At 51.1% G+C, this 22,794-nt stretch overlaps 1 protein-coding gene across 2 annotated transcripts in view; it reads right to left on the bottom strand.

Annotated features, from left to right (window-relative positions):
- Nucleotides 1-21,885, bottom strand: part of STEAP3 (STEAP3 metalloreductase) — a 51,837-nt gene extending 29,952 nt beyond the window's left edge. Inside the window, exon 1 of one of the 2 annotated variants that reach the window (XM_068967271.1) lies at nucleotides 21,788-21,885. In XM_068967271.1, coding sequence (XP_068823372.1) covers nucleotides 21,788-21,833 — 46 coding nt within the window. In that variant the 5' untranslated portion in view covers nucleotides 21,834-21,885. Of the gene's footprint in view, nucleotides 1-16,580; nucleotides 16,649-21,787 lie in introns of those variants that run through there. The other variant, XM_068967272.1, reaches the window with a different exon arrangement.
- Between the last annotated feature and the right edge of the window lie 909 nt (nucleotides 21,886-22,794).

The raw sequence follows: 22,794 nt of genomic DNA, 5'->3' as shown, positions 1-22,794 counted from the left end.
TATGTGCTGTGCTAAGTCACTTCAGTCATGTCTGATTCTTTGTGACCCCATGGATTGTAGCCTGCCAGGCCCCTCTGCCCATGGGATTCTCTAGGCAAGAATACTGGAGTGGGTTGCCATGCCCTCCTCCAGGGGATCTTCCCGACCCAGGGATCAAACCAGAACTGCTCTATTTATTTATAAATTAAGTATATTTTAGTATGATTTGTACACTCTAATGTTATACACAGAATAAGTAATATATAAACACACATAAATGTAAAGAGATAAGGCTAAAAATTTAAACACAAACAGAAGCTCTAAGTTTTCTTCCCACTCCCAGGGATGATCCCTGACAACCCCTGGGGAAGTTTGTACCCTCCAGATACTGGGGTCCCCACAGAGTGACAGGCACAAGATGCAACTGAACAGGGTCCCCTGGGAAAGGACCCTGCCAATAGACAGGGCAGCTGGGCAGCTTCCTGCAGGAGGTGGGCCTGAGCTGAGCCTTGAAAGATGTGCAAGTGAGCTCAGAAAAGCCTTCTAGAAAGATGAGCCCGTGTGAGAAAAGGCCCAGGAGCTGAAGAACAGGGATCCACAGATAGCTCGTGGCCCTGGGGCAAAGGGTGTATGTACCCACAGCCAGCACCTAGGAGCTGGCAAGTCATAAATGAAAATGCAAATTCTTACCCAGAACTTAAAACACACACACACACACACAAATAAACTAAAAAAGCATAGAGATGAAGAGCATGGCTCTCAGAGGCTGAAACTCTAGGTTTCATCCTGACAATTTCCTCACCAGTAGACACTGGACAAGTTCCTTCAGTTTCCTTATCTGTGAAATGGTGGAAGACCACCTGGCTTCCCTCAGTGGGCATGGGGTAGTTGAGCCCGGTGCACACCTGGGACTTTGCCTGTGGTTAGGGACCTAGGGGGCTTCTCTAGGCCCTTGTCTGTTGGCGTCCCCATGCCTTGCCCCAGTCAACTTTGGGAAGGTAGAGATCACCATGCTTGTTCCATGGCCCGACTTCTAAAACCCAGCCTTGTGCCTGACACATTGCAGATGTTCCATGCATATTTGTGACTAGAGATACATGTCACAGAAGCTTCCAGCTTCAAAACTTACTCTATTTGTCCTTTGGGGGCAGAAATCCTTCCAAAATGCAGTGACTGCTTCAAGAGAAGGCAAGCACATCCTCACCCAGAACCCAGAGATCAACCTGAGCTGCAAGAAGGGATGTTCCTGAGTCTCATCTTGCTTTTTTAGAACTGTGTTATAGGCTTATCTCCTCCCTCACTGGCAGGACATTTATCACAGCTGTCAGCCTGCTTGCCTCTTAATTAAGGCCCTCCCAGATCCTGTTAATTGGCTGTGGACAAGAAATACAGACAACACACGATCAAGAAAGTGAAAGGACAACCCACAGAATGAGAGAGCAGTTTTGGAAGCCATATAGCTGATGAGGGACTTGTTTCTAAATATATAAAGAACTCATACAGCTCAATATTAAAAAGACAACCTATATAAAACTGGGCAAAGGATTTGAGTAGACATTTCTCCAAAGAAGATTTCCTGGTTTTCAAGAAACACACAAAAAGATGCCCAACATGATCAGCCCCCAAGGAAAAGCAAATTATCAAGAAAACCATGAGGTATCACTTTATACCTACTAGGATGGCTTAACCAAAAAAAAAAAAAAAGAGAGCGAGAGACAAAGATACAAATTGTTGGTGGGGATATAGAGAAATCAAAACCCTCATCCACTGCTATTGGGAAAGTAAAATGGTACAGCCACTGGAGAAAAGAGTCTGGAAGTTCCTCAGAAATTTCAACATAGAGTTTCTATGTATTCCAGCGATCCCACTTCTAGGAACACAGATACCCTAGAAAAATGAGAGCATATATACACGCAAAAATGTGTGCACCAGTGTTCCCAGTAGCACATTCACAATAACCCCAGAGGAAACAACCCAATGACCACCACTCATGAATGCGTAAACAAAACGTGGTTCACGCACACAGTGGAATGACATTCATAATGAAAAGGAATGAAGTACTAATACACACGACAACACTGTGAACTTGGAGAATATTATGTTAAATGAAAGGAACCAGTCTCAAAAGGCCACATGTTGTATGATTCCATTTATATGATATGTCTAGAAACAGGCAAGTCTACAGAGACAGAAAGTAGATGAGAGGCTGCCAGGAACTAAGGATGGGGGCGGGGGGTAAGGGGTTGGGCAAAATCAAGAGTGACTGCTCACTGGTACAGGGTTTCTTTCTGGAGTGATGAAAATGTTCTAAAATTGATTGTGGTGATGGGTGTACAGCTCTGTGCATATACTAAAAAACCACTGGGTGGCTTACTTTAAATGGATGAATTATATAGTACACGAATTATAGCTCAATAAAGTTGTTACAAAAAAACCCGAGACACTACACAGCCTGTTACTATGTATAAACTAAGAACAAACATGCTTTGGTGAGAGTTTAAGGATTCCTCCCGACTGAAGCGACTTAGCAGCAGCAGCAGCAGCAGCAACATGAGTTAATACATGGATTTTGTGACATCAGTGTTGGTGATTCTGCAACCTTCCCAAGTTATCTGCTGCTGCTGCTGCTGCTGCTAAGTCGCTTCAGTCATGTCCGACTCTTAGCGACCCCATGGACTGTAGCCTACCAGGCTCCTCCATCCAAAATTTGAGGTTTCTAAGCCCCAAGACATCTAGAAAAGTGAGGCTTATGTAGTCAACACTATTAACTACTGCTGTAGCGGAGATGGTTGCTGTTGTTTAGTTGCTCAGTTGTGTCTGACTCTTTGCGTCCCCACGGGCTGTAGCCCACCAGGCTCCTCTGTCCATGGAATTTCCTAGGCAAGAATACTGAACTGAGTTGCCATTTCCTTCTCCAGGGGATCTTCCTGACCCAGGGATAGAACCCATGTCTCCTGCATTGCAGGCGGATTCTTTACCACTCAGCCACCTTGGAAGCCCCAAAGGCAGATGGTACCACGGGCTAAACAGTCCTCTTGGCTTCTGAATGGGCCTTGCAGCTTTTGCCCACACAGCTACTTCTCTGCATTTCACCCCATGTCAGCAGACAGCTGTTCCAGAGCCACAGTGGATGGCCTGCAAGGAAGGGCGCTGAGGCCTGAGGCTCACCTACCAGCTCCTGGGATGGGTCAGCGAATAGGGCATGTGTGTTCTAGTGAGAGGGGACAGGCAGGTGTCATCTGCTCCTCACCAAGTGGCTGAGGGTTTATATAAAGACCTACAGCTGGAAACTAGCACACAGTTGCCAATCTGCCTGCATTAGTTCCAATACATTCATCTTTCCCCACCAAACTCATCCTTTCCTTAATTAGGCAGAAGATTGGCCCCTGAGAGCCATCAGTGGTCATTGGGAGGTTGTCTAGCAGAGTGTGGTCTCGTAAAACATCTGGATTTACTCAGGATCAGTCACCTTAGGAAAATGCAAAGTGGGCCAGCAAGAACACAGGCAATTATGGGGTCATATTTCAGCTGCACCACTTATGAGCTGGGTGGCTTTGGCAAGTCACTTTACCTCCCTGAGCCTCAGTTTCTTCATCCGTACAATGGAGTGATGTCACTTACTTTAATGAAACATAGTAAGGATTATGAGTGAGTGACGGAGTGAAGTCGCTCAGTCGTGTCCAACTCTTTGCAACCCCATGGACGGTAGCCTACCAGGCTCCTCCCTCCATGGGATTCTCCAGGCAAGAGTACTGGAGTGGGTTGCCATTTCCTTCTCCAGGGGATCTTCCCAACCCAGGGATTGAACCCGGGTCTCCTGCATTCCAGGCAGACACTTTAACCTCTGAGCCAGTTTGGCCCCAGTAAGGATTATAGGAGGTAGCAAAGTGCCACGATCTGAGCCTGTTAAAACTCATATGAGTTTCATGTTGTTCCTCTCTGCCTAGGATTTTTAAAAACGTTTGATCTGTGTAAAGCAGAAATAAATGCACCTAAATCAATAAATGGTGTTCTCTGCTGAACGGAAAATTTTACTCCAAAGTTTTCTAAAAATACGCTCTGAGATAATGGTCTGGATATCTGCACACACTTCTAAGACAATCGGAGGAAGTCATGCTGCTCTTTGGGGCTCAGGAAGAGGTAACAGGGGGTGGTCGAACAGGGAGGGGTACAGTGGAGAGAGGCTGGTGGTCAGGGGAAGGGCACCAAGGGTGGTCTGGGACCAGGCTTTGCTAGTCTCAGCACCAGGCTCCCTCCCAGGGATGGAGCTCAAGTCACTGGTGTTGACAGGCCACCAGCAACCCTTACCAGCTACCCCAGCTCCTAGATCAAACCCCACCAGCAGCCACTCTGCCTTCATGGTCTTTGAGAACAGCCCCTTTGCACTGACAGGATCTCTCTTTCCTGCCTTTGTCCTCCCCAGACTCCAAGGGCAAGAACAGTCAAATTCACTTCTGCAATCCCAGCACTTAGCCCAGTGCCTAGCATGTATTAGGTCAATCCTGAACTACATTTGAGTCATCTGCAGGGCTTGGTAAAACATACTGCTAGGTGGGACTTCCCTGGTGGTGAAGAGTCTGCCTGCCAAGGCAGGGAACATGGGTTTCAACCCCTGATCCAGGAAGATCCCACATGCCGTGGAGCAAATAAGCCCATATTCTACTACAACTGCTGAGCCCACGCGCTGCAATTACTGAAGCCTGAGCTTAGAGCCCGCGCTCCTCAGTGAGAAGCCACCGCAATGAGAAGCCCGTGCACCACAGCTACGGGAAAGCCAGCGAAACAACGAAGACCTAGCATGGTCAAAGATAAATAAATAAAACTAAATGTATTAAAAAAACAACCATACTGCTGGGCAGCACTTCCCTGGTGGTCCAGTGGTTAAGAATCAGTCTTTCAAAGCAGAGGACGCGAGTTCAATCCCTGGTCAGGGGAACTAAGATCCCACATGCCTCAGAGGAACTAAGGCCAGCAACTACAACCACTGAGCCTGCACACCATGACTAGAGAGCCTGTGCTCTGCAACAAATGATCCCAAGTGCCGCGCAGCCTAAAACGAAAGCAAAGACAATAAAACGAAAGCAAAGACAAAAACCTACTGCTGGGCTGCATCCCCAGGACTTTTGATGCTACTGGTCCTAGGACCACAGGCTAAAAACACTGCAGCAGATGCTCACAAAAGGTCTGTGTGAGGGGCGAGTGAATTGATGAATCACTCGCATGTAAGAACCACTCCCGCTCTGTCTTCTTCCTTGAATTCTTCTAGTCAGGCCTAGCCTTTAGGCCACTCCTTCATAAAGCCTCCCTGACCCCGGGACCCCTGGTATCAGTAACTCTTCTTATACTCCTCTCAGTCTTGAAGGCCAGGTGCACCCCACCCCTGCACACACTTTGGCCTCCCAAAGCTGGCTCTTTCTGGTAAAGAGAAGGCAGTCAAGGCTATGGTGGCATTGCCCACTCAGTCAATGAGGCAAACCCTCCAGGCAACCTGTTCCCATGGCCCCCTCCCTGTCCTGTGTGCAGGTCACCAGGTCTACTGCAGGGGGTCACCTCTCCCACTGAGGGAGAAGAGAGTAGTGAAACCAGGAGACCACACAGAGCCTGTGGACCCAGGGGCCCCCAACACATCCACTGGGGTGATCTCTCCAGAAGACTTAGTTTCCTGAAGGACCAAGAATTCAGATGGCCTGAAGTCATATCCATATCCATGTATTCTCACTGCCAGGCCCGGAGGAAATGCTCACTTGCACAGTACATCACTACCCACCATCAGTACAGAGGCAGGAGGGTGGTCAGTGCTGCTTGCAAGGGGGAGGGAGGAAGTCCTGGTGGTCAGCACCAAGGCCAGTGGCGTGAAACAGGGACGATGCTAGCAAGGGGCCCTGTGCTCACAACCCCAGGGGCACCATTTACATTGCGATCCATGTGAACAGTGCCCTCTGGAGTTGTGCAGTGCACATCCTGTGTGGTTTTTCGTAAAGGTTGGTCCTGCCAACCCTGGTCTGAATATCCACTGCATACCTAGCAGGTGTTCTGGCTGCTGCTGCTGCTAAGTCACTTCAGTTGTGTCCGACTCTGTGCAACCCCATGGACAGCAGCCCACCAGGCTCCCCTGTCCATGGGATTCTCTAGGCAAGAATACTGGAGTGGGTTGCCATTTCCTTCTCCAGGTATTCTGGCAGGTGTCCGCTTGAGGCTCTTAGGGGAAAGGTTGGCTACACCCTGCGGCCAGGAGAAAAGTGCTTGAATGAGGGCATGCCCAGCACTGTGGGAGCCAGGGAGGAACGCTTGCCTCTGCCCAGTGAGGTCAGGGTGTTGGCATGTGGAGGCAGCCAGCTCCCTATGGACTGGTTAAGCCAGCCAGGTTGGAGGCTGTCAGGCAGCGGCAACTGAATCTGCCGCCTCAGCGATGGGGCTTGGATGGCTTCTCGCTTTCCAGGGACACTTGGTGCTGCAACTCGTGGGGCCAGATGGGTCTTGTGGCTGGTTGCTGCCTCCACCCTTTCCCCTTGCCATGATGTGCATTTGCACATCCAGAAATGGGCCCACCTGGCCCTGGGGGCTCCCCTGCCCCTGGGGAGGATAGAGGAACGGAAAGGGTAGGTCCCCAGACTTTCGCCAAGCAGCTCAGCCTGCCTCACATGGCCAGATTCTTAGGTTTGGGGTGCAAGTTTCCTGGCTTTGCCCAGCTGATGGGCCACATTCTCCAGGAAGCCTCTGGAGTGCCTGACCCTGACCCTCGGGGGCCTCTTCCTCTGAACTCTTAGGGACAGTGGGACTCAGCCTCCACTCTCCAACTGCTCTGTGTGGGGATGGTTGTCATGCCACTCCATCCCAACCACCTGCCACAGGCCAGCTCCACACAGAACTCTGACTTTTGTTAGAAGTCTCTGAGAGCTCAAATAACTGGTGCGAGCGGTCCTGGGAGCACCTTCTGGCTTCCTCCTGGGCCCTGAAGGACAGGGGCGCCTTGTGCTCCGTGCCTCAGTCTGCACTCCTGTCACATTGCCATTGACCACACATACCGGCTTGCTCGTTCATCACCTCGCCAGACTAGGGCCCACTTTGGATTCATGTCTGTGTCTCTAGATCTGGTCTGGGGCCTAGCACCATGTAGGTGCTCAATCAGTGTTTGCCATTTGGATGACTTAACTGCTAGATTCTGTGCCCGAGGGCAGAGTGTGCTTGGGAATGAGCCCTGGCTGTTCATCCCAGCACCTAGCTGGGGTCCTCCTCTACCCAGAGGGGATTAAATCACATGATGAGTTTTGAAGTCCTACTGCAGCTTGCTTATACTGTTAGAACTGGCCAGAGATTTCACTGTTTTTAACGTAGAAGACCAATGCATAGCTGTACTCACACACTGCAAAGAGACAGAATGATGCAGTTCAGCTCGTGCAACTCTGGCCAAAGTAGGAAATCAAACACCACATCTGAGGCACAGCAGGGTGCAGCCTGGTAAGGACAAACCCAGGGAAGAAGGCTTCAGGGATGCTGGGCCAATGGCTCCAGGGTCCATGAATCTCAGCCAGGAGGAAGCAACCTTTCAGAGCGATCTGCCCTCTCCATCAGGGAACAGTACCTGGGACAGGTGAGGCACAGCTGTGGCTTCTGGCAGATGAATTCCTTGAAAGTGAAAGTGAAGTCGCTCAGTTGTGTCCGACTCTTTGCGACCCCATGGACTGTAGCCCACCAGGCTCCTCCGTCCATGGGATTCTCCAGGCAAGAATATTGGAGTGGGTTGCCATTTCCTTCTCCAGGGGATCTTCCCGACCCAGGGATCAAACCCAGGTCTCCTGCAATGCAGGCAGACGCTTTAACCTCTGAGCCACCAGGGAAGCCCTTAGATGAATTCCTTGGCTTTTCCCAATCAAGACCCACCTGGCCAATGGTCTTGACTCGGACATCCTTCCTTATGCTTTTTCCTGATCAAGTCATAGACTTAATCTCTGTGCCTGAAAAGTCTTTTCCTTCCAAATGACAAAATTCAAGGTCCAGCAGAAAGGCCATTCCTCTGTGAAGCCCTCACCCTAACTCCTCTTCGAGGCAGGATTAACCTCCCTCCCCTGGTCCCCTTGGCTCCCTGTAGCATGCTAACAGGATGGAACCAGCATATAATGGTAGGAACTTTCTTTGAGAGGCCCAAGGGGTGGATAGTGGTGGAGTTCCCAGCCTCCTTAAATCTCCATCGCCCTTCCCCATGTGCTAATGTTAATATTAAAATGAATACACTTTGATATGAATAATTCACATTTCCCAGTCTGGTGAAGTGAATACAGCTCCTACAAAATCTTTCCCATTTTATAAATCTGAAAGAGACAATCTAAGTACAAAGCCGGCTACTTGTTATGCAAACAGATACGGTTTTCAGGGAAATCCCCTAGTTCCTCCTTCCCTCCACATGACTGCCCCTAAAGCCACGTCATGTAGAAATCCTGGTCTTCCCAGGGCTATGAGGTCCGCCAGCCCTTCCCTACTGAGATGCAGCTGGGAAGTCACAGCCCAGTACCCAGCAAGTGTTTGGCACATGCCACGTCAGCAACAATCAGGAGTCAAAGAAGAGACGATGAGGTGGGGTCTGACTCACACAGTGGAGAGACTTTAACTGTGGGCTTGTACACTCAGGGTATCACTGCTTCCATTCCACAGATGAGAAAACCGAGGTCAAGTCAGGGCTTCCTGAAGGCCCCTGGATGGCTCTTGCCCTAGCCCCATCCAGTCCTGCTCATGCACGTGGATATGAGTAACAGCCAGTCATCTGGTCTACATGGGGCTCTGAGGTGGTCTTGGCTTCCTCTCCACTCTCCCTCTGCCCAGCGGAGCTGCCCAAACTCATACTTTCCAATCTCTCATTCTCAAATTGTTTCTGCAAATCCAGGGCTGCCCTCTGTCCTAGATTCTAAACCACAGCAGCACTGGCCCTCCCTCCCTGATCTCAGGTTGAGGGGCCCAGGGGGCAAGAAAGAGGTGCTACCTGTGTCCAGTTGCTCCCCCCCAAACCCCCACAGCTGACCTGACAGCAGACAGCATAGAAGATGCCATCTCAAGTACAGGTTTAAAAGCTGGGTCAGAGACGCACACATCTAATTGGTGCATTTCTATTTTTTTTCTGCGGGCATTTTCTCTTTCTGATGGACTCTAACAAACATTTTACTGTTATATTTCTTGTAATACTGCCTGGAATCATTATTTAGACATCATTAAAAAATCATTATATTTTTAAAAGGAAGGCTGAGAAGTTCCTACGGAAGAGAATAACAGAAAGCAGGGGTGCGTGCACATGCATAGACACACAACGCTGTACACACACAAAGACACACATATGCAAGTTTGGTTGGACAGAAAAGAGGTTTATCACCACACCGCCTGCAAAACAGAAGTGAATGAAAAATTTATAGGGCTTTTTACAAACATTTAGATTGTTGAAACATTCTAAAAAAATCCAGTTCAACTATTTACAGCAGCAGTTCTCTGATAAACCAACCCAGAAGTGGTTACTAATAAGTAAAATTTACAATTCCCAAATGGACCTGCCTTCCACAGAAATATATCATAAACATTAACCTTTTTTTTTTTTTTAAACACACCAGAACCCACAAAGCCAGTGCTCACATTAACTGAAGGCACTGCGTGTGATAAATCCTTGAACCCTTTACTTTGAAAAGGTTTCTGACTTAATGTGCTGATGATAAGATTTCCTATTTTGGCAAGAACATCACCAGATGGTGCTCTTTGGTGCCAGTTCTAAAACAGGGGCTCCCCGAGATGCTGGGGTACACTCAAGCAGACCAGGATTGGAGGGGCTGGAGAGAGGGCCCCACATGCTGCCCAGGCCGTGTGTCTCTGCACCCTATAACCAGACTCACCCACAACAAGCCGATGCGAGGGTCTGACGCACGCGTCCCTTGACAGCCCCACTGTGATCTGGCCACCCGTTCTCCCTGGGGTCTCCCCCTGACCTGTAAGCTGCCTGACTTTGGCTTGGAACACAGAACTCAGGCAGATGCTCAGAAGGCGTGGGATTGCCAGGGGCTTGGACAGCCGGGCTGCCACCGCCTCAGCCTGCACTCTGGTTCCCGGCTGCAGGGAGTGAACAGGGTAGTGACTGATGCTTGGTTTCAGAGTGCACTGCGAGCGAGTGGCTCTGGCCTGATACTTCCTGTTAAGGGAGGAAACCTCACTGGTGATAATTAGTGGCTCAGACTCAAGTCTCTTTGCTACAGGAACTGAGGCAGGACAGCCAGCAGAACCCAGGATACATAAAATGAATAAATGTCATCCAACGCAGGGCAGACTGCCTCACCACAGGAGTGTGTGTGTGTGTGTGAGAGAGAGATGCCTTTACTTCTCAGATACAAAGCCAAACGTAATGGCTGCAGAAAATGGCAATTTACCAATTGCTGCAGGGGGTAATTTATTGCAATCACTGTGGTTGTCATTGGCTTAGTGATAATTCTCTCTACATTCGGTGCCAGCAAGGCTTCACAGTCATCTTTACTAGCTAGTTGGTGCCTCTCTCCGGTAGGGAGACAGACAGAGAGACAGACAGAAGGACGAACAGAAAGACAATACTGTCCAGAGGACATAGCCTGGACAGGGAAGGCCTGCCTGTGCAGTGACCCTGGAGGCCAGGCCGCACCAGCAGCACAGGGGGAGGCCAGAGGTGTGGAAGCTTTTGTTTCATTGAAGTAAACTATGCCAAGTTCAGTCTTATGACAAGTACTTTTGATTGTTTTCAACTTGTTGGAAAACTGGTGATTTTGGGAAACTAGCTCTGAGGAACCATGGGCATCTGGGCCTTTGATGACCAGAATACACACCCTGTTCTCCAGACAGGTTTACTCATTACCAGCAACAGGTCAGGGCCTGAATGGTTCTCTGCTAAGGCTCCTCTGTCTCACCCTGTGGGCAGGGAGGGGCATTGTGCAATGTCTCCAGAGTCCAGCCTAGACCAGCAATGCACAGACTGACTTTCCCCTGCTCAACTCATCTGCCACCCCTCCTTCCAGTCCCCGCTGCTCCCCTCTTCTCCCAGCGCCGTCACCTCCACCTGAAGTCTTGACTTCCTCCTGTCCATTGACACTCCTCTTCCCTGAAGATCTAGCCTGAGCCCTTGGGCATGCAAGGCACCTCCAGGAACCCCCCCACAGCCCCCCACTCATCTCCCTCATTCTGAATACAGAAGCAGCTGTCCTCATGCGGGATCTAGTTAGACAGATCTAGGTGTGAATTCAGGTTTGACCGTGTACCAGCTATGTGACCTTGGGCAGGCTACTTTCCTTCTCTGTTCTGATGGTTAAGTAAGACAGTAAGCATGAAAGCTCCCAGACCTACATCTTACAACTGCTAGTTTGTACCCATGGCCTGTGTTCCGCTGTAGGCCACCGGCCACATGCAGCCTTGGACTCTTTCCCTTCCGCTGCCTAGGAGCATTTTGTATCCTCATTTGGCTTCCCAGTTGACTGTAAGTTCCCTGAGGGCTCTCCACTCCTGTGTACCTACACAGCCCCTTGGAGAAGCTGCCCTGTCAGGAAACCACACTTCCTTCTGAAAGCAAACCCTCCAGGCATGAGCAGCACCCCCATGGTTCCAGCTGTGATGCCCTGCCCCCTGGGGTTCTCCCCAAGCCCCTAGTTGTGTCCTGAGCTCCCCCAATCTTGTGATTCCCCCTCCCTTCACGTGTCACACAGAGCCATGCCAGATCAGAATGTTCTAGAAGAGCAGTAGCAAAACTTTGTTGTTGATTAGTCACTCTGTCATGTCTGATTCTTTGTGACTCCATGGACTGTAGCCCGCCAGGTTCCTCTGTCTATGAGATTTCCCATGCAAGAATACTGGAGCAGGTTATCATTTCCTTCTCCAGGGGATCTTTCTGACCCAGGGGTGAAACCCCCGTCTCCTGCGTTGCAGGCAGATTCTTTACCATTTGAGCCACAAGGGAAATCCACAGCAAAATTACGAGAGGACAAAGGCCGCCAAGCCAGAACTCACAGAGCAGTCAGATCTCCAGCCTCCAGCCTTCTAATCTAGGAACACCAGGAGGGCAGGGCTTTCCCAGATCGAACCCCCTGAACTCTCATCACAACCCTTGGCCACCTGGATCAGCACGTCTTGTTTCTTCCCTAAAAATTCCAGGCACCACCTGATTTCCAGCCAGTGTGGAGCCATCTCTATAGACAGCCACAAAGGGCCTTTCCTGCTCTAGGAGAGGCTCAGCCCCACATCAGGTCATGGCTCATTTGCCAGACCCCCACCCCACCGTATCTATGCAATACTGACCCATGTACATGTCTGGCTGGGCACCTGGGCTTGGCACAGACCTGTTTGATTCAAAAGGCCCATTGGGGTGACTCCACAGGCACCATATTTGGCCAGCCTGTCTTTCACAAAATCTACCTGGAGAGCCCATCTCACAGGGACACCTGAAGCCCCTTAACATCCTCAGCTGTCAGCACTGAATGATTCACCTTCAGAGAGACCTTCATCCCAACAGCAGAGCATGCTGTCACCTCCCCAAGCCCACCAGGCAAGTCACAGGGCCTCCCCTTTCCACAGCCTGACAGCCACCAGAAGCATTGGCTGCTACAGTCCTGGGTCTTCCCATCACAGACAGCACACAGGCTCTGGGAAACATGCTGTCCGCACTTGAACCAAGACAGCCTACTCCCCAGGGAAGACTTAGGAGGCCCATTCACCCGTCCATAAACTCCTTTACATTTACCTGGACTGATTTGATAGTCTTGAGACTGCATTTTTCACAGTTTAATCTCCTAATTGGATAGCTCTAAAAGGCTTAAAAGTGTGCTGTGTGCTTTGACCCCACCTGGATCTCATTAAGCCGAAGCCGGAGTGAGAAGTTACTGCCTGATGGCAGACCAATTAGGGCTCACCTGTTGCCCGTTTGCCAGATGACAATGGTGACTGATGAGGACAGACTGATTGGAAAGAGTTGAGCATCAGATAATTCTCCAGTGACAGCGTTCCATACCTGAGGACGGGGGAAATCTTTTGCTCTGGGTTGAAGAGACAATGCAGGGGTTTATGATTCCGCATAAATTTGCAGCCACTGATCCCGCCAGGGCCGTGGTCAATACCTCCAGCTCAGGGAGGAGCCATCTCTGGTTTTGAATCCTGGCTCCCTCGCATTAGCTGTGGAACCTGGGCTTCAGTTCTCCCACTCATATTCAGAAATAAGTGGAGGGTGTTGGCGTTCGTGTGATTATAAATGACAGCCTATACTCATCCTGCTAGAAGTAGGACTCAAACCAGTTCCTGAGTGCCTGATACCACGTTAGTGCTCAGTAAATGTTGAATGAAGAAACAATTAGGCAAAATTTGGACAAGTAGTTATAGTCAGTGGTTAGGAGAACAAATATGCTGTCAAAAGAATGGAGTCTCATGTGTTCTTGGGAAAATCACAGGGCTGGGAGAATAGCACTGTCTATTTCATAGGACAGTTGGAAGGTTCAAGTGTGCTCACACCTATAACATGCTTGGCACGTGGGGAGCTGACTATTCACTGATGATGACGATTGCATTTCAGTTATGAAGTGGTGATCACTGCATGCCAAAGGCATGAAGGGCTGACATGCAGAGGCCTGGGAATGGCAGATCAGGTTGGACAGGTAGGTGGGCCCAGCTCTGGGGCACAGATAGGAGGAAGTGAGCCTTCTGTAGCCAAATGTTTGAAAACCACCTAGTGTGCCTTGTCCCCACCCCTTGCCTTCCCACCTCCAAGTTCTGTAACCCAAACTAAATTGGGGCCTGGGCTGGGCTCAAGACCAGGTCTGCAACAGAGAAGGGGACCATGGAGGGCATGCCCTAGTGAGCTGAGGGGTTCAGACAAGAGGGGCAATGAGCCTGTAAGGTTCCCAGCTGCTTTTCACTCAAACCCTGGGAGAATGGGAAGGGGTCTGACATTTACTGTACTCCTGAACCTCAGCACTCTCACACAGTGCATCCTCCCCCAGCAGGCACTATTGTTCCTGTTTTATAGGAATATAAGGTCCCAAGCCTTAGCAGTTCTTATAGATGAAACAGGTTCAGAGAACGGAGGCCGTGCTTTAGGCCACATGGTAAAGGGCTGTGATGAAGGCAGGCACCCTTCTCTGCAGTCAGCCACTCCACTGTTCAGGTTTGCAGCTATGGACTTTAGTCCTTACATTTCCCCTTTTAACTATCTGAAGCCCTGCCCAACAACTCTGATACATCCTGCAAGGGAAGGGCCCAGAGTTAAGGACAGAAAACTTGGAGGAGAGAGGAGTTCATCTGTTTCACATCTCTAGGCCAAAGAGGGCATACCTATGGTCCCAGTGTGACCAGGCCTGGTCCTGGGGAGCTCAACAAGCTTGAGGCTGTCTGTCCAACCCTCCAATGAACAAATGGCCTGGCCCAAACTCCCTGCAAACTCTGAGGCCATGGTCACCACATGCCAAATCCAGGCCTTCCTCCCCTAGGCCTGGCTGAGGTCACTTGTCCATCATTCGAGGCCTCTTTCAGGAAAACTTTTCTGTCCCAGTGATAGCCCCTGACCCACGAAGTCCATTCATCCATCAGACATTGCTTAAGTGTTGTAGCGGAAAGTCAATTGACTGCATGTTGGATCTATTTCTTTGACTTGCTTTTCATTGCTTTTGTTATAATCATACGTTAGGGCCTGCCTCAGAGAACCCTGTCCCTCTGCCTGTTAATCTAGAGTGCCCTTATTCAGCTCCTAGGGAGATAATCTGACCCTGTCCACCAGCGAATGGCTGTAAGAAAGATGAGAAGAGCATATCCCTTTCCCAAGGCTGGCCATTCCCAGAGATGTTTTGCAAGACTGATGGCCTTTTTTACTTTACTTCCTCATTGCCTCTATTCTGCATTTTGGCCTTAGTTCCTCACTGCATCTCTCTCTGGTTCTATAAAAGAACCTAGCATCCAGACCCCACAAGATGGTTTTTTGGAGATATTAGTCTGCCATCTTCTCGGTCAGCCAGCTTTCCAAATAAAGTCCATTCCTTGCCTCAACACCTTGTCTCACGGTTAACTGGCATATTGTGTGGAGAGCAGAGTGAACTTGTACTTGGTAACAAAAGCACCTGCTCCAAGCTGGCCCCTCTGGAGGCCACTGGGGATACAGATGACGGTAGAGCGCCCTCCAGGCCCTCCTGACTAGATGCTAGGGGGGTTCACTCTGCAAAACTGGACTCGGCCAGCTGTGGGTAGGACCTTGTTGTTGTTTAGTCACTTAGTCATGTCTGACTCTTTTGCGACCCCATGGACTGTAGCCTGCCAGGCTTCTCTGTCCGTGGGATTTCTCAGGCAAGAATACTGGAGTGGGTTGCCATTTCCTTCTTCAGGGGGTCTTCCCAACCCAGGGATGGAACCCATGTCTCTTGCATTGGCAGGTGGATTCTTTACCACTGAGCCAACAAGGAAGACACAGGTATCTGTATTTTTAAGAAACCATGCAGGTGACCGAGGGTCACGCCCAGGTAAGACTCTTTGGTCTTGTGGATTTTCGGGCCCCTTGCCTGGGATTCCTCAGGTTGCCACAGTCCTCTGAGAGCATGACCTATCTCTTCCAGTAGTAGCATTCTCTCGGCTCTCAAGTCAGATAAATCTGTGTACAAATCCTACTTTTGCAACTTAGTACTCGTGTATCCTTATAAAATACCCATGCTGTCAGAGGCTGTTTCCCCATCTTAAATGAGATAATAATGGTGCCTTTCCATACTGAGGATTAACTGGAATACTGTGAGCAAAGCAAGAATTCTGGTGTAGATAATGCACAATAAATGTCTGCTATTAATCATATCATCACTGGACTCTGATGGACAGAAATACTTCCCTGTATTTCCAGGATCCCTATCTGCAGCCTGTGTCTCAGAGGCGGCCTTGGAAACCTCTGAGGCCTCTCCCCAGAGTCCTCTGCCGGGGCTCCAAGACCTGTCTGCATTTTCCCTGAGGACCCAGCCTCCTGGTCCTCAAAGGACATACTAACTCGTCGTACCCTCCCCTTCATCTAACCCAGAGTGAGCAAAGTTCCAACCACGCCTCTCTGGGCAGCCCGCCCCCAATTTCGCGGAAACCGGTAAGTTTGCCAGGCAAGAGCTCCGCGGGCAGAGGACACTGGTCAGCCCAGCCTCTTCCCGGTCAAGGTCGGGAGCCCCCGCCCCTGCCGCCTGCCCCGCCCGGGGCAGGCACAGGGCTGGGAGGCCTGGCGAGAAGATCCCGCCCAGCGCTCCGGCGCTCCCCTGTGACCGCGGGCGGGAGCAGCGGGGAACGCGGGACCGGTGGACTCGGCGGGTCCGCGGGGTGGGGCGCGGGACGCAGCATCCCGGGGAATTAGCTAGGTCCCTTCAGTCCCGACCCCGGCGCTGCGCGCACCCGGCCCTGCCCACCTCGGGTGGCGCACGAGGTTGCGAAGGAAGGTACACCGGAGTGGAGGACCCAGGACCTGGGTTCGCTGCCGCCGGGCACACGTGGCTGGGTCCCAGTCGCCCAGGTTTCCTGCATGCGTGGGGCGGCCCAGGCGCAGGAGGCTACGGGGCAGCCTCCGGGGCCGGGGTCCCTGGCAGGGCGCAGCCCCGCGGCGACCTGGGCGAGGGGCCACTCACCTTTCAGGCCCTTCGCTGCTCGGAGCGGCGGCAGCAGAAGGTCCGCGGCGGCGGAGGCGGTGGCCCGGCCCGGAGGCTCCTCCTCTCGCGGTGCCCCGCCCGCCTGTGGGGCCGGACCTGCGGGGGAGGAGGCCGCCCTCCTGCCGGCGGCTGCTGCTTATCCGGCTTGGCCACCGCCCCCGGGACCGCAATCGGGGAGCTGCAGGGTCCTCGATCCCCGCCTGGTCCTGCAGCTCCAGCAGTGGTGGTGGGCGGCAGGGACAAACGACCCTCCCCTCCCCCGGCCTAATGTTCCTAAACTTCTAGAACTACACCTCCATCTCCCTCATTAAAGTGGACAACTCTTAACCCGGACAAGCAGGGCGTCTGGAGTCCGCAGTAACTTCTGGAACCGGCTGGCTCCCTTCATCCGAGGGACACCTCAAATCCACGTCCATTTCATAATGCCAGGTTAAGTGGCAGGCCAAGTTCACACAGGTGGGAAGATGCCAAGGCACCAGTTCAGCCTGGCTTCCTTCCACCCTGCAAGGGGCGCAGCAGCAGAGGCCCCCTCCTCCACTAGGCTGCGTCCAGGCCTCAGTTGCTTCGGTTGCTCCTCTGTCCCTGGTCTACCCGTAGCGCAGACCTCTGACCCTTCTTCAGAGTCCTCACTTCCAGGGCCTGGGAACTGGGGGAGGGCCCTTGGGAGGGCCCTAGTCTCCTCATCTAGACTTCCTAGGCTTGAAACTACCACCCTGCCCAGAGACAGATGGCCTCCAGCCCTGGGCGCTGATCTCCACTCCCCCATGACGGTGGCCTCCCAGCACAGCCGTGAGTCAGGTATAAGGTGAGGATATCTTTCAGGTACCTTTCTAGAGGTGTGCGCCGTCATCTGAAGCCCTTTCTCACCTGCAGTCTCATCACGTGCTGCTGACCACCGTTCCTCTCCTTCCACAGGTGAGGACACCGGGGCTCTGATCGTTGTGGGGCACCAATGTCACACATCTTCTGGGAGGCTGACTGGGGGTTGCCTGACCCCTGGGACTCTCTCTGGATTAGTCCTCTAGGACATATTCTGCTAGCCCTTGATAAAGAGCTTCAAATTACTCCAGGATCCCAAGCTGTTCTGGGGAGATAAGTCCTAGGGAGGGGCTATCTGAACCCGGAGACCAGAAAGGCAGGCGGCTGGGCCTCAAGAATGGCCCCACAACTAGACCTCAGGGAGCGCAGTGAGGGGGAGAGGCAGAACTCTGGCCAGGTGGTGGGGTGAGGGTCCTTTTCCTTGTCCTCTCACTTCACCAGCATCTTGTGCTTCCTCACTTCCAGAGGTTTCCTCTTGCATAAAATACCCACCCGCCCCAGCTCTCCACTCTGCCAAACTCTGAGGCCCAGCTTCTCTCCCATCTCCTGTGCCACCCTGCCCCAGGAAAACATCCTCTCTGAGCTCTGGAGCAGTTCTCATAGATCCTTTGTGCATTCCACACTTGGGGAACCACACCATATCACAATGTTCCAAGTGCTGGGGACACAGTTGCCCCATGCCTGGTTCTGGCCCTCGGATGGCAGGTTGCCTCTGCAGTGATTTTGGGGAAACAGGAACGAGCATGTAGCCTTCTTTGGTGCCCCTCACATGGTGCCCTGCACACAGTAGGTGCTCTTTCAAGATCTTCTCTGATGAGGGTCTCTGAGCACCCTTCCTGTTACTCCAGAGGAGTTGGAGCACAAGGAGATGCAGCTTGGGAAATAGGGACGCCGAGAAGTCTTCCAATATTCTCAAAGGATCTGTCTAGCATCCTTCCGAAGAGACCTGGTAGGGCTCTGAGGGGCTCCCCATGAGTTGGAGAGAGGGCAAAGGCTGGAGCAGCAGAGATACAGAGAGGAATGTCCTAGTGGAGCATGAGCTTGTGCAAGAGAACAATGAGGGGCCTGAAAGGCACAGGGAGGGAGAGAGGTGAACACTCTGCTGAGGCCAAGCACCTTGGTGGACAGAGCACCATCCACGCTATTGGCCTTTGATGCTTGGCCTGTCTGCCTCACCTGACGTGAGGCCTAGTGTGGCTGAGAGCTGAATCAGTGTTTCCTGGAGCCCAGCTCCTGGAAGCAGACGTGCCACCTCCTAAGCTGGGGGGAGGATGGTGCCCTGACACTGGTCGAGCACCTCCTCTGCCAGACCCATGTCCACGGCCAGGCCAAGGGCAGTGGCTGGAGCCATCCTTTGGAGACGTTTGTCAGACCATGTTACTCCTTGGCTCAAAACTTGCCCCTGGCTCCCTGGTCTCTGAAAGGCAAACCAAAGTCCTTTCTATGGCAACCAGACCCAGCAGGACCTTGTCTTCGGCTCCCTTCTCTCTGCTCTCACTCAGCCCTGCCACGCGGGCCTTCTCCCTCCTTCCTTTGGATCCTTGAGAAGTAACATCACCTCTGTGAGACTCACCCAATTATCTGCATCCCTCATCTGGGTACCCTGCCCTATTTCTTTTCACTTAGCCTTTTTCTCCTTCTGGTGTGTGTTAGTCACTCAGTCGTGTCTGACTCTTTGCAACCCCATGGATGGTAGCCCGCCAGGCCCCTCTGTTCATGGGATTATTCAGGCAAGAATAATCCCATGCCATTTTCTACTCCAGGGGATCTTCCCAACCCAGGGATTGAACCCATGTCTCCTGCATTGGCAGGCAGATTCTTTACCACTGAGCCACCAGGAAAGCTCTTTTTTCTCCTTCTAACACACTATAAGACACGCCTTCTCTGTTTGCTGTTCATTAATGTTCTGTTCCCACAGAAATGTAAGCTCCTTCAGGGCAGGGAGTTTTATCTGCCTCTTTCACTTCTGTATTCCCAGTGCCTGGATCAGAGCCTGGCACATAGTCGGTGCTCTGTAAACAGTTGTTGAATGCATGCTTGGCCATTCTCAACCTTCCGCACCTCCCAGCATCTCTGGGAAGCTTCGCCCAGCGCTCCCCCGACATCTGGTCTCCTCCTTTGCTTGCCCCGGAGCTAGCGCTGCAGGCACACAGGAGGTGCTCAGTACATGCGCTGGTGGATATCTGGATATGGAGCCCCTGCATGTCAGTGTCCTGAGAGTTCCCTTTTTCCTGCAGACAAGGCTACTCCTTTGGCTTAGAAGATGAGAGTACCTGGGAAGAGAATCTAGGTTTATCTTCTACTTGGCCCAGAGGGGAGAAGGACATAGTTCAGACTCAGCTTCTTGGACTGATCCAGCACTTGTAAGCTCAGACAGAACACATCCATTTCACAAAATAAATACTCTAATTGACTACTAAATCAAGATGGTCACCAGAAGCCGTGTGCCAGGTGTATTCTGACAGCCTGGCTGGGAGCCAGGCCACCTGGACCTAGATGTGCTCAGGCTGGGCTGCGGCCCCAGGAAAGGTGCCCTGCCCTCCACTGCCAGGCCCAGGCAAGGTGAGACCCCCCAAACCAAGCCTCTGGGCACAGGGAACTGCTTCCTTCTGTGCACCTTGGGGAAGCGATTTCAAGGGAAAACGGATGGGTTGTGTCTTCTTCTGTGATGACCCTGTGGATAAAGCCTTGTTGAAACTACCCAGAGGTGAGGCAGTGATCACAGGCATGGGGTGGGCTGTGGGGGACAGCCGCTGGAAGGGGAGGCACGCTGCAGAAGTGTGCTCAGGGCTCAGGGTTTAAGCTTACAGTCTCTCTCATGTCATGGATTATTTCAAGCCAACACTGTAAGGTGTTATAAGGTGTGACTAACAGGGCCCTCAACCCTCTGTCCCTGCACCCAGGGCTTGGCACTCTGGTGTAAGTCTTGCCCTCCTTCTAGTCCTCTATTGCAACATGAGCTCTCTCCAAAGGAAAAGCTCTCTGAGTTCAGTGGAATGAGACTGTATCCACAAGAGATTTAACTGTGGCAGCACAAGAGCATGAACAAGGTTCTAGAGGCAGGTGCTTTTAGGGGGAGGGGTGGGCACATCCAAGACTAGGGGAAGGGTGGGCAGGAACAGCCATTTTGCTAAGGGTGCTCGGACACATGGTAGGCACTTAGTCAGTCTCTGTGTGAGTCGGGAATCATGGCTTGGGACTGACATCAGTGGTCAGTGGGAACTATGGCAGCACTGCATTACCTTCAGTTGGGGGAAACCGCCTAGGTGCACAGCTAGAGAAGTCTAGGCTTTTAGCTCCTTGCTCCAAGTATGGTACACGTGGTACCCTGGGAGTTTTTCAGAACTGCCTACCCCAGATCTAAATCAGAAAGGCATTTTTAAAAGACTTGCCGGAGATTGCATGCATATTAAAGTTTGAGGAATGCGGGTCTGCAACACAGACGAGGAAAGGGACAACTCGCTGAACACCCAGGCCCATCTGACCATCAGAAACCTGTACTGGAATGCATTCACCCTAATGGGGTGGTACTTTAATACCATTCCCTTTGCTTTCTCAAGGGTCCTTGTGAGCCAAATAGCCTGATTTCATCTGCTTCTGAATTTTTAGACATATGAAGTAAATGACCTGTTTCTCACAGTGCTTAATGCCTATTATATAAAGTGCTAGGAAAAAAATATAAAACTAGTATGCATCTTCCTTTCCAGTTGCTGATCCTATTTCCCTTTTTACCCTGGAGACTAGGATACTCAGACCCATATTCATGATTATCTTATCTTTACTAAATATATTTAATGAAAGTCGCTCAGTTGTGTCTGACTCTGCAACCCCATGGACTATACAGTCCATGGAATTCTCCAGGCAAGAATATTGGAGTGGCTAGCCTAGTCTTTCTCCATCAGATCTTCCCAACCCAGGAATTGAAACGGGGTCTCCTGCACTGCAGGCGGACTCTTTACCAGCTGAGCTACTTTAAGTTCTACTTTATTTTGACCCCAGCCCATGATTTCCCAAGTCTTATTTACTATTAACCTTATTGTGAAGCTCTTCTTTATAAGCTGTTCTAAATTGCTTTTGGAAAAAGCCGATTGTTTAAGAAAAATAAATAGGTAACACGTGTGTGTTACAACGGCAAATTCATTTCTCCCTGGGCAAACATTACCCTTCCATTCCCATCCTCTGCTGGATTTTTGAGAAGGTGCAAGGATTGGGAGACGGATGACTCTGCCCGAAGTTACTAAGAAAAGAAAGCTCGACCAGCTAGGTGACACCCATACTATGCTCCTCCCTGCTTTCTCCCTGCACCTCCGTACCCAGCTCACCTGATTGGGGGTGCAAGGGGCTGTCCTCCATGTCAAGGGACTTACCGCAGCCTGGAGCAGGGGCTCTGCTCGCCAGCTGCCCACTCTTCATGTGCTGCTGCTTCTGCCCTGGGTCTGAGCCTGGTGGCCGGGGCTCACTCAGCTCACTCAGCTCAGTGTGGGCGGAGAGTGGAGTCAGCCCAGACTGCTCAAGCGCAGCAGTGTCAGAGCCTCTCCTGGCCCAGGTGGGGTCACTGACCTCAAGGTTATCTGTACATGCACTGTGGTCAGTAGCTAGATAAGGCTTCCTTCCAGGCCTGGGGATGTTTTCATCCTGCCTAATTCTCTGCTTCCTGGGTATTGACTCCCAAAGGGAGGAGGGTAAGGAAGTGACATTTTTGAAGTTCCACCACCTATTTAACTTATATGCAGAGTACATCGTGTGAAATGCCAGACTGGATAAAGCACAAGCTGGAATCAAGATTGCCGGGAGAAATATCAATAATTTCCGATATGAAGATAATATCACCCTTATGGCAGAAAGTGAAGAGGAACTAAGGAGCCTCTTGATGGTGAAAGAAGAGAGTGAAAAAGCTGGCTTAAAACTCAACATTAAAAAAACAAAGATTATGGCATCCGGTCCCATCACTTCATGGCAAATAGATGGGGAAACAGTGGAACAGTGACAGACTTAATTTTCTTGGGCTCCAAAATCACTGCAAATGATGACAGCAGCCATGAAATTAAAAGACATTTGCTCCTTGGAAGAAAAGCTATGACAAACCTAGACAGCATGTTTAAAAGCAGAGACATTACTTTGCAAACAAATGTCTGTATAGTCAAAGCTATGGTTTTTCTAGTAGTCATGTATGGGTAAAAGATTTGGACCATAAAGAAGGCTGGGCACCAAAGAACTGACTTTGTTGAACTGTGGTGTTGGAGAAGACTCTTGAGAGTCCCTTGGACAGCAAGGAGATCAAATCAGTCAATCCTAAAGGAAATCAGTCCTGAATATTCATTGGAAGGACTGATGCTGAAGCTGAAGCTCCAATACTTTGGCCACCTGGTGTGAA

This window comes from Capricornis sumatraensis, chromosome 3, assembly GCF_032405125.1.
Source record: "Capricornis sumatraensis isolate serow.1 chromosome 3, serow.2, whole genome shotgun sequence".
Lineage (NCBI taxonomy): Eukaryota > Metazoa > Chordata > Mammalia > Artiodactyla > Bovidae > Capricornis > Capricornis sumatraensis.
Note: the sequence above shows the minus strand (reverse complement) of the source record. Positions and strands in the feature narration are given on the sequence as shown.